General features: G+C 38.9%; 1 protein-coding gene across 2 annotated transcripts in view; it reads left to right on the forward strand.

Annotated features, from left to right (window-relative positions):
• The window catches only part of ALS2 (alsin Rho guanine nucleotide exchange factor ALS2), a 34,175-nt gene extending 23,102 nt beyond the window's left edge, over positions 1-11,073 (forward strand). For both annotated transcript variants that reach the window (XM_057375726.1, XM_057375727.1), the window contains 15 exons: positions 163-261; positions 778-942; positions 1,448-1,559; positions 1,858-1,935; positions 2,045-2,178; positions 4,092-4,259; positions 4,539-4,656; positions 5,216-5,373; positions 6,097-6,219; positions 6,729-6,905; positions 7,304-7,349; positions 7,857-7,918; positions 8,483-8,632; positions 8,888-8,984; positions 10,350-11,073. In XM_057375726.1, the coding sequence (XP_057231709.1) occupies positions 163-261; positions 778-942; positions 1,448-1,559; positions 1,858-1,935; positions 2,045-2,178; positions 4,092-4,259; positions 4,539-4,656; positions 5,216-5,373; positions 6,097-6,219; positions 6,729-6,905; positions 7,304-7,349; positions 7,857-7,918; positions 8,483-8,632; positions 8,888-8,984; positions 10,350-10,388 (1,726 nt within the window). In that variant the 3' untranslated portion in view covers positions 10,389-11,073. The remainder of the gene's footprint in view (positions 1-162; positions 262-777; positions 943-1,447; positions 1,560-1,857; positions 1,936-2,044; positions 2,179-4,091; positions 4,260-4,538; positions 4,657-5,215; positions 5,374-6,096; positions 6,220-6,728; positions 6,906-7,303; positions 7,350-7,856; positions 7,919-8,482; positions 8,633-8,887; positions 8,985-10,349) is intronic.
• The last annotated feature ends 706 nt before the right edge of the window (positions 11,074-11,779 follow it).

Genomic DNA, 11,779 nt, shown 5'->3' on the forward strand with positions numbered 1-11,779 from the left:
TTTGTCTAATAAAAAAATATCATCTGTGGCTGCTGTAGTTAGAGATGCACTAAAAATGAGAGAGCGTTCTGATTTTAGAATGGATCCATGATGTGTATGTGCTCTGTTAATGAAATGTATTGGTGTTACAGCTGCTTGTGTTCCATCTCTGTGCACTGGCAGGTATGGTGAATACAGAGTGCCCAACAAAGCACTGAATAAAGAGGACCATTATGCAGGGTACTGGAAGGAAGGCAAAATGTGTGGGCATGGAGTGTACAGGTAACATGTGACACTTGTGTGGCTGTCATTGCGGAAGGGAGAGCAAGGCTGGTGCTCTGACCCAACCTCTGTGTGTAGCTTTGTTGCATTGCAGACTTGTGGTTGTAGTTAGCGTGGCTTATTTTCTGCTTTGCTTTTGGTAGGTTGCTCACAATGCGACTTTTACAGTGGTCTGTTAATAATGTCTGTTGTAATGTTRGTGCCACCTTGCAGTAAGAGAGGATTCTTTATTCTGAGAGATAAATATAACCTCTAATGGCGTTGCTTGTTGGGCAGAGAAGGCCTTTGAAACAACAAAGCATCCAAAGASTTGTATTAAAGGATCACTTTTATCCTAAACATACTTTAACTGTAGTTGCTGCTTGGTGTGGTTGTAATGCCATTTGTAGAAGGAAAAATAGCTGTTTGGGGGCAAGCACCAACAAAATAAAACCAATCAAAACCTCCAAAACCAGCCCCCCCAAAGAGCAGTAGATGATAGGACTCTGATTTGTTCTTTTGTTGTTGCTGTTACAGCTATGCCACTGGGGAGGTGTATGAAGGGTGTTTTCAGGATAACATGCGCCATGGGCATGGGCTGCTGCGCAGTGGGAAGCTGACCTCTTCTTCTCCCAGTATGTTCATTGGACAGTGGATAATGGACAAGAAGAGTGGTTATGGAGTTTTTGATGATATCACAAGGTAATGCTTCCACAAATCCTTAAAACTCTGGTCCAGCATGCAGTTGCAAAAAGTGTAGGGAAAGGATTTGACTTGTTAGTACCAGTAACAGAGCATGTCTCTTTTTTCTTCTTTATTGCTGGGCTTTCTGGGTTGATGGTCTAAAAAACTGCATTTTGATGCTGCTTCTGGAATAAGTGGTGGAAGAATTGCATTGGTTTTTTGTGTCTTGCTTTTCTGCCCTGTTTCTGCCTGAAAGCCAGCTCTGGATATAGTGTCTTATTGAGGTGTTGTCTTGTTTGTGTGTTGAAAGTGTAATGAATGTCATGTAAGAAATATTCTTTCATCTCAGGCCTATAAGGTTGGGTTGTTCAGTGGAGCTGGTGAAACTGAGCAGATAGACCTGAAGCAAGTGCTCTGTGACACTCTTCTGATGGTTTCTGTAATGGTCAAATGTAGCTGTAAAGCCAAAGACACACTATAAATGTACTACTTAGACTCTTTTTCCTACTTCATTTTTCTTCAGAGGCGAAAAGTACATGGGGATGTGGCAAGATGATCTTTGCCAAGGCAATGGTGTTGTGGTTACTCAGTTTGGACTCTATTATGAAGGAGCCTTCAGTACCAACAAAATGATGGTGAGTTGGACACTGGRCCCTGGACTGTAGGAACTTTTCTTYTAAGTGTGGCAGCTTTCTGAGGCAGATGTTTGTGTTAGGCTATGTAAACCTTCTGTTCTTCCGATCTACTATAGTCCAGGCTTTTAGAACTGCTTTTATAATCCCTGCTCTGTTTTATCTGACTACTTCAGAAACAGCTTAAAAATTACTATTTGCTAAGAATTAGTAACAGGTTTTTCTAAAGCATATCTTTATATCTTTGGTCAGCCCTTCTGTTATAATTACTGCTTTGTGTTCTTTATGGTTCTTTTTGCAGGGGACCGGAATTCTGCTTTCTGAGGATGATACAGTSTATGAGGGGGAATTTTCAGATAATTGGACTCTGAGTGGAAAGGTCATTATTRCAATTATCACTTGTAAACTGGTACCATCTAAAAAAATTGAAAGGTTGTAATTTGATTCCCAGTGGATTTTAGTTAATTTTTTTATTATCTTTTCTGAAGGGAACCCTGACCTTGCCAAATGGAGATTATATTGAAGGTCTCTTCAGTGGAGAGTGGGGGTCTGGAATAAAAATCACAGGAACCTACTTCAAACCTAGTTTGTATGAGAATGAGAAGGACAAGCCTAAAGCACTGTGAGTGTTRAATAAGAAATAATTTCTCATATGTTTCAGTAATACTTAGGAACTGAACTATTGTCTTTTTTTCAAAGGCCAGTTAAAAGTAATTCTTCCAAAGAAATGGAGGTTTTGAAAACATTTTTCCTCTTTCTTGCAGCTCAGGAAATAAAATAACATAAACATACTTTTATAGTTATTCTTGCTTTAATTACTATTTGCAAATAGTGGCATGAAATTACAGGACAGCTGACATGCTGCCACTGTGCTGTAGCAGTCTCAGCAGGTTTTTTTTTGTATTGGGACTGACTGTTAGAAGCTGAATTCACAGCTGCTGCTGATTTCTGAGCTCCTGAGAAAAACTAAGTTACATTAGAGCAGTTAAGTTAATCACACACCTCTCTGCCATCTGACAGTTGCTTTGTCAGCAACTTAAATCATTAAGTGTGTCATTTAATAATGCTAGTGGGGAGATATTTGGACAGAATTSACTCGATGCTACATGTCTTCCAAACAATGTGTAAGAAACCAGAAAGCTCCCGAATTGCAAAAGAGCATTTTAACACCTTGGCAAAGATGACTTTGAAAAGTATCCATAAACCCTTCTGTATAACAGGTGCATTAGGGAAATTTGCTTAATTATTTCTGGGGGAAAAAAAATGTTTCAAGTTATAACTGATCTATCTTTGAGTAGAAGAAACCTAAGCAAATTTAAAGAATTGATGGTGAGATGCTGGTATTTGGTAGCACCATGTACTGGTTTAGCAATTGATGTATGGGATTCAGTATCTTGGAAGTGTGCTCTCAAATTTTAGATTCAAATGGGAAACATGGCTCTAATATTTTTACATAGATTACTTCTTGGTGGGCTTTCTGAAGCTTTCACTGGTAATTTCTTTTGACAGTGCTGACACCTACAACAGCCTGCAAGTTAAGCAGGGCTTCCCTGCTGAGCTGAACACTTGCAGCCCTYGCAGCTGTCTGTTTTTTACCCCAGTAGGGAGTGTATGAATAAATGTATGTACATATTTTTGRGGCTGCTTGTGAAGTAAGGGTTTCATCTACCCTTTTCAGACTGTCTTGAAGTTGAAAATCTTCTGGTATAATTTCTGAAGAGGCTTAGAGCCTACTTTCTCTGCTTTGTGAAACTGGCAGCATGGGGAAATACTGTGTTGCTAGTTCTCATCTCAAATGTGCTGGAAGAAATATTAATGAAAGGTCTGACAATTTCTGACACTTGATTTAAATCAAGATAGAACTGTTAACRCTGACAGCAATTATTTGTTTCGAGATAGCTTTTCAAAGCGCTAAATTTCTTTGTATGTCTAAGATATCTCTATCTATCTATATATATGGGAAGAAGAGCTCCTTATTTTCTTCTGGCTATAGTTGATCACTGACCATTGTCTTCAGTAAAAAGATGCCTGAGATGGTTTTGCTCTCAGCACATCCCTAACATGTCATGCAAGATTGTCTGTAGATACTACTTTACAGTCAGAAGCTATGTACCCATCCTTGGTACAAGAGTAGCTATGCTAGATGCACACTCCAGGATAGTGAGGTATTTGGGAGTTACTTGTGCACTGCATCCTGTGAATGTGTCACAGAATGTGTCCTGAGACATCTAAATCACTACTAGTGGTGGTGATAAGCACGGCTCCTTTGTTGTGTTTAAGCAAACCATTTCCTGGGGCTGCAAGACAGAGTAAAGCTAATAAGGTTCATAGCTGTTCTCTCATAGGTGTAGATTGTAGGCTCTAGCTTTGTTCCTAGTGATAAAACTGGGTTCACAGTAGAGACTGTTCAGTATATCAGCTTTTTGGTAAAATAGTATGAGAGATTAGATTGACATTAGCCATGAGTGGCTTTCAAGCTGAATGTGTTGTTTTGTTGCTACTTGATTTTAAGAGACCCGCTGGTCATTTTATTAGGTGGAAACTTGGAAATCTGGCAGTGTCTCCTGATGAGAAATGGAAGGCAGTATTTGAAGAATGCTGGAACCAGCTTGGTTGTGAAAGCCCTGGCCAGGGGGACAGATGGAAGGCTTGGGACAACATTGCGGTGGCTCTGACCACCAACCGGCGGCAGCACAAAGACAGGTTGGATCCTCAAGAATGTATSRGAAAYRGAAACAGGGGTGGAGATGGGAGCAGGAATTGCTCTCTGCTCTAGAGTAAAAACTAACTAGACTGTAAAGGTCTAGTTAAAACCACAGCAAATCTCAAGTACAATCATAACCTTACTATTCTGCACTACAAAGCTTTTCAGGGACATACTGATGTTTAGAACCAGTTCACTTGTTAATGGCAGGTTTGTTTGGTTTTTTYCCCTATTGTATGTTTCGATCTGAACAATGTCTTCATGTTTTTAAATTGCAGCCCGGAATTATTGAGCCGTTCACATACTCAGACACTGGAAAGTTTGGAGTTCATTCCACAACACGTTGGTGCCTTCACCCTGGAAAAATATGAAAATATAAAAAAATATTTGATAAAGGTATTGTGACTGAAACGTTTGCATAGTAGGGCATGGTAAGGTATGACATCAAGCTCATTTTGTTATAGCTTTCCTTAATTACTTCCATATTTGCACTCTTCGAATTCATAGTTTATGTTTGCTCATCAGTTCTTAATTTATTGAAGTCTGCAACTAAGACTAAGATCATTGAATACCTAATGAATGTTCTCTTAAAGTCAGTTTCTCTTCAGTTACTGTTTTCATTTTTATACACTGGATCCCAGAAAAGCATCTTGAAATACTTGCTAATAATTGCATGGTCAATTTAAGAGTACTGGACAGATGACTAGGTCAAGTAGTAGCACAAGCTCCTGTATGGTCTTGACTSCTATGAGTTGTGTTCAGCTGACACACAAATATTATAATCCAAATGTTATAATCCAATTTGTTAAATATAGCTMATTTTTGAGATATTTGTAATATTTTTTGAAAGCCTGTTGTTGGATCTCTGACCCATGTCTCTTGAATTCCATTTTTTTCCCTTTAACTTGTCTGCCATTGACCTYGCTGACTGGCCAATTAATATCCTTTGTCTCAGGCTTGTGATACTCCTCTCCATCCCCTGGGCAAGTTGGTGGAAACCCTGGTAGCTGTGTACAGAATGACCTATGTTGGAGTAGGAGCAAACCGACGATTACTGCAGGAGGCTGTAAGAGAGATCAAGTCCTACCTCAAGCGCATCTTCCAGCTGGTCAGGTAACCAGACTGATCTTCAAGTCAAACTACTGCTGAGTTCATTAAAGCTGTCTCATGTATGGAAGCTGTCTAGTGTTGTACAGTTTAGAGGTGCTGGCATTGTTACTTAATTTTGGGAGTTGCTTGTATTTTCTTAATCTTTTTAAGGAGGCTTGAATTCATTTTGTCAAAAATGGAAAAATTAAACTCTTCACATGTAGTGTAATCCTATATTGTCCTTCAAAATGTGGCTGTAAGAAGCTCATCTGGAATATGGATTTACAATTTAGTGTCTGCATATCGGTGCTGTGCAAGAACAGTGTTCAAAGGGTRTAGAAGACTTGTGAGGATGGAGTGTATTCCATGAAGTTCTTATCAATATGGCATTAAAGTTCTTCCCAGCATGGATGAACAATCTTCTTATGAAGGGCTTGCTTAGATTCTTGAGAATAATTACAGCTTTAATTGYGTCCTGCCAATCTGAAAGCAGAAATACTCCCAACTGATAACAATTAGAAGCCTTGTCTAGAGGGAAGTGATATTAATGTAGGAAAGGTATCTTTGGCATTGGAGGGGYTGGCCTTCCTAAGTTTTCTTCCAGAGAGCATGTGTGTTAGCAGTGCAGTCTTAGCCCACTATATATTATTTCTGCTGACTTTTTCTCTCCAGCCTTACCTTAGTGCTTTGAATTTGTGGAAACTTGTTGAAATGACCTCAAATAYTGTTATGTATATTGCTGTTTAGGTTCTTGTTTCCTGATCTCCCAGAAGAGGGCAGCACAATTCCATTTGGGGCAATGGAGACAAAAGGAAGGCGATCATTTTGCAGTGGGAAATCTGATTCCGAATCAGAATCTCCTGAGCCAGGGTACATAAAGGAAAAACAAATAAACRAAAACTAACAGAGCCTTTATTTTATTTGGTGTAATTTTTTTTTTTCTTGGGTGAGAGAAAAAAGATAAATACATGTTCAACTGATGGCTATAAGCAGTGGGTTTTTTCCCTTTGGTTCTGATGATGGGTTCTAACAAGCAAACTTGCATGTTATGGTTGTAATAAGCATTTCATCCTTGTTCCATGCAATGGTTCTTTACTTAAAGCAAAATTTGCTTTTGTCTGTTATGGGTAAGCAAGTTGGGGCATGGGCCTGATCTTCAGAGCCCTTTTTGGGATAAGAGCCCTGGAGGCAGTTTATAAGCTTTTCTTACCAGAGCTGCTGTTTGATGGATTTGTGCTTATTTTTGTACTCTTATCTCTCATAGAATAGGTTTGTGCTGCATGAAAGATTTTTTCCATTGATTTAAATTCAATTTTTATAGATAACTAGATTTTTAATGTCTTCCTCTGTAAACCACCCCCTCTACATTTTTGTTGCAGCTATGTGGTAACCAGTTTTGGCTTGCTGCTCCCTGTGTTACTGCCACGCCTCTATCCTCCTCTGTTTATGTTGTATGCCTTGGACAACGAGCGTGAGGAGGACATTTACTGGGAATGTGTTTTACGTCTAAACAAACAAACTGATYTGGCTCTTCTCAGTTTTCTTGGAGTGCAAGCGTGAGTATGCACAACAATAAAACACAGACTAGAAAAAGATATTGGCATGTAATTAGATAAAGCAAATAAACAAAGTCCCAACTGTCTAAAGTATTTTCTTTGATTAAAATGGATCTAAATATGTCTTCAGGCTAATTAGAAGGGKTGAGAGAGTGAATCAAACCTTCCCTCTTCCAAAAAGGGAAGGTGGAAGGAATGGGAAGGAGGTAAAGATCGGCATTGCTACAAAACCAGAGCAAGACATTTCAAATTAGGTGGTATTCTGGGTACTTGTGCAAGATGTAGTTGATCCTGTTGGAAGGGCTGTTGTGTCTCAGAATGTGATGACTTCATTTTTGTAATGCAACAAATAGTTTAAGATTGTGTTTTCTCAKGAGACTATGTTGGGTTTTTTGCAGGAAATTTTGGCCAGGAACTGTATCAATCTTTGGAGAGAGTAGAAAGGTATGTTTGTTTGGCCTTGATTTAAAGTATGTTTTGCCCAGTGCTTCTTTCAAKAAGCTGAAATCATCAAGAAGTGATCGAAGTATTTTTGACCAGGCTTTTTGCTAAAGAAATGCTATGTTATTCTATTTCTTTACAGTTTGCCTACTACTTAAAAGYTACATTAATGATTTAGCAAGGGTATTGGACTAAGTGATCTCCAGAGGTCCCTTCCAGTCCCAGTTCTGGGATTTCTTGCACTGGCCATCAGTCCAGCTTTGTCACTTGCTATCTGAATTAATAATGAATTCAAGAGACCTTTGCTTGGTCTCCAATTATGATGTGTGAGAAAAAAAGGTCTAGCAAGAAAATTTTCAAGCTGCTTAATTAAGAGTTATGTCATTACATCCTTTCTGATCAGAAAAATTGTATAGTTTATATTCTTAATCATTATCTAGTTAAAAGAGGCTCAAAACTGAACCATGGGAGTGCTAAACCTGCCTGATAAATCTTATCATGATTACACAGGTATCGTCAACTACAAAAGACTACTGCTTTGCCTCTGCTGTTGAATGTTTACAGCAAATCAGGTAATTCTTTACAATTTGTCTKTAAGTGTTTTACTGTTCTTGTCTGTTCTTGTTTTACTGTTCTTTTATTTGTTCTTGCAAATAATCTCTAGTTTACTTGACTGGGATCCTTTACATGTCATTCTTTTTTGTTAACCTTTATAAGAGAAGTCACTAAGACATTTTCCAGTTCTGAGTAAAAATGCAATTTCTCCTGGGGAATGAAGCGTTGCCTCATAAAACAGATGTGGTAAAGTGACCTGTGCATGGGAGGCTTTTCTGTGCCTGTTATGCAAGAATTTAAGAGGAAATTAAAAATATTTTAGAAAGTAATTTTTCCCTTGTACCACTACATTAAAACACCATAAAACTGTGAAGAGAGTCTCACTTGCAGTATTGTGGCTTAATGTGGTAGTTGTAACCTGGGTAGTGTGCAGCCTTGGCAGCCATGGCTGTTGGGGGGTGAATGTCTGACTTACCTCCCTGGACACGGGGGRCTGTGCTGGCCCCAAACTGCCTTCCTAATTCAGATGCAGATTTCTAACTGCTTATTGTTACCCTGTTTTGCTTTTGCTCTCCAAATAGTACCACATTTACCCCAGCTGACAAGTTGAAGGTGATCCAGCAGACTTTTGAAGAGATCTCCCAGAGTGTGCTTGAGACCCTTCAGGAAGATTTTCTGTGGTCCATGGATGACTTATTTCCTGTTTTYCTCTATGTGGTGCTACGAGCCAGGTAGGCACTAAGTGTGACATAAGTCATAAGCTGAGCTTGGGCAGTACAAATACTTCTGTGTTAAACACTCCTGCTGCTTGTTACAGGATCAGTTACTGGCTTTTTGTGTCTATAAATTTCCCAGTTTGACTGTTTGCTTTGGCCTGAATATATCTCAAACAGTTTACTGTGGAAAGGCTCTGAATTCAGAATGAAGAAACATGATACTGCCAACTTCTGCTCACATGTTCWCTTTCCTACTCTTACATGTGACAGGATAAGGAATTTGGGGTCTGAGGTGCACTTAATTGAAGACCTGATGGATCCYTATCTCCAGCACGGGGAGCAAGGCATCATGTTCACTACCTTGAAGGTATGAAAATTATTCAGAGTTTTTAAARACTTCCTTTGGACATAGTCAGCTTTTAGCAATGAGGACCAGTTTAGGACAATTGTATGAACATTAGGCCATAACTTCTTCAACTTTTTTAATTGAAATTTTTTACTTGGATAGGCAAGGAAATTTAATGTAGAGCTTTGGATAACTTCATAATTGCACGTACTGCTAAGAATAATGGTGCAATGTGCAAATATACTTTATTCAGATGTAATATTTGTTGCAATTGAACTGTTCTAAATGCTCACCTAGAGCTCGTCATTGCCCTGCAACTTAACAAGCCTTATTCTCCTAATAGAAATTGAAATTAAGTGCTTGCTTAGAGACTAGCCATTTCATTAGAGTTTAACATTATWTCAGTGCTTTCCAGAAATGCGGTTTTAGGTGGGAAAATAATTGCTCTGTCACTTTCCACATTTTATTAAGTGCTCTTATCTTTTTAAGTATGAGAAAAGGAAGATAATGTGTTTCGAAGAATATCCTGTTGTACACTAACACATTCATAATGAAAATATGTTGTTTTGGTACCTCAAAACTGCGTTCATCAAGTGGACATTGGGACAATTCAGCTGTGTGGAGCCTTTTTGTGATGGTGTTTTGGAGGGAGGTTGTTAATCTGAATCTTAAATAAAAATCCTAAACTGTACTGTTAGATGATTGTATTTTCTGTCTGTGCAAACTCAAAATATTTGGGTCCGGAGGTCTGGGGTTTTTAGACCTACTATTTTTATAGTGCTACAAAAAGGGAAGGTTTGTATTGGTTCAAATTTACTAAAGAATCTGCATAGTGGAAGCAGAAGTAGAATCTAATTTACCATGATTGCAAGTGTTGTCTCAGATATTTGTGTTAAGTTTCTGATCCTGGCTGACCCATTGAGTATTTGAACCAGCATTAAGGAGTGAATAGCTGTCAGCAGCAGGTCAGGAGAATAGAAATCTTTACTTTTCAGTCTGAGTGCCTTTGAAATGCTTCGTCTCTGCATACTTGTCCTGTAAAAAATGTTTTCTTCTTTTTGGTCCATCTGCCAAAGGGCAAAGAGAGACTTGTGAGCAAAAATGTACTTTCATCTTGGCATAGCTGGGAGCTGTGTAAATACTTAGAGTCCCAGCTCATGCTCTCTTTCTTTGTTAGGAGTTGGGTGTAATTTGTGTCTTAGTCTCCTGTTATTCCTTTTGCTAGCTTACGTATCAGGAGGCTCTCATGTGTTGAGAGCCATTGTAGCATCACTGCTTGCAGAGAGCCTAGCCCTGTTTTCTTGTATGAAAAAAATCAACCTTTTTGTGTGTGGTGCTTTGCTATGAACTGGCACTTGGGCTAATCTGAACTTTGTTTTAATTCAGGCATGTTACTACCAGATTCAACATGAAAAACTTACCTAGACCATCATTTACGACCTGTCTCTGTGGGAAAATCTACTCAGTGGAACTTCACTGAAAACTACTTCTTCTCTGAAATGGCCCATAGAAAATAYTTGGTTATAGATCTGCTTCTGCAGATAAAAATATTCAGTTTCTTCTGAACTTTCTGTTCTAAGATATGAAAACTGCAGCCAGAGGCTTCCTGGGAAGTGGTAATGAAGTTAAAGACTTGGTTTGTCAAATACTTACCAAGAAGAAATGCTTTCCTATTCTAAAAGAAAGATTATTTACTCCTTTGAAATTAMCCATGCTGCACAAAGGCATGATATCTACATAGAACACATGTGAAAGTCTGAACCGCATGGCTTCCAAAGCAGTGGGTTTGCTTTTATTATTCCTGGTTTGTCAACAGAAACGTATAAAGGGAATGAATTGCACCAGAGAACCATTTGGTCTTCCTGAATTAAGCTGTATGTTTGTTTATTTAAGAAAATAGAAATATGTTAGTATTTATAATGGGTACCTGTAGTGTGTTTGGCTGTAAAGGTTTTGGGGCATCTGTGTTGAACAGCATTGCTGAATGCAGTATTCATGTGCTGTTGTGGAAGTAATCACACTGTTATGGACTTCTTGTTTATTAGAATTGTAAATATACAGGCATTTACTGTTCTGTTTATGAAATAAATAAAAGGCACTGACCACTTCAGATTTTGGCACTGAATGAAATGCTGTGCAGTGTTCAGTTTGATTACCCTGAGGAMAAGTGCTTTCTTTGGAAGCCTTTGTGGTAGGAGGTGAGTAAGGGTRGAGGGTGCTCTTGAACAGATATGGTGGGTTGGCCTTGGCAAACACCATGTGCCMACCAAGCTTCTCTATCACTCCCCGCCTCAGCAGTACGGGGTGTCTGGCCACTTTTCAGGAAGCAGCACTCAGCAAGCATAGCAGCTGCCCCAGAGGTGAGCTCCTGGCACTGATGCCAAGGCCTTCCCACTGCAGGGAAGCTATAAAAAGCTACYTTGAGAGGGTGGGAAGACACACAGCTAAGGGTGAAAAGCATGATGAAGGATGAGGCACAATTCAAACACTGCATCTTGCACTGGGTGCAGCCTTTCCATGCAATCACCTCTTGGAGCTCAATGTAAAAAAATGAAAAAATTAACTGAGGCCTGTAGGAACAGAACTGCCTTCTGAAAAGTGGCTGTGCTGAACAGCTGAGTAAATCAATGGCAATAATCTGCAAAAGATTGGAATTCAGGATTTATTTTGCCTTTTGTGGGAGTGTAACCATGAAAAACAGATTTGGGATTGGTTTTTTTTTTTCCTGTAACTGTTTTATATTAGTATTTGTATTTGGATATTACAGAAGAAAGGATTTTAATATTAAGCTTTGTTTCATATGACCCAAATCCTAC

This window comes from Malurus melanocephalus, unplaced genomic scaffold (genome assembly GCF_030028575.1).
Source record: "Malurus melanocephalus ecotype Western Australia unplaced genomic scaffold, MMel_1.1 scaffold_257, whole genome shotgun sequence".
NCBI classification, from domain to species: domain Eukaryota; kingdom Metazoa; phylum Chordata; class Aves; order Passeriformes; family Maluridae; genus Malurus; species Malurus melanocephalus.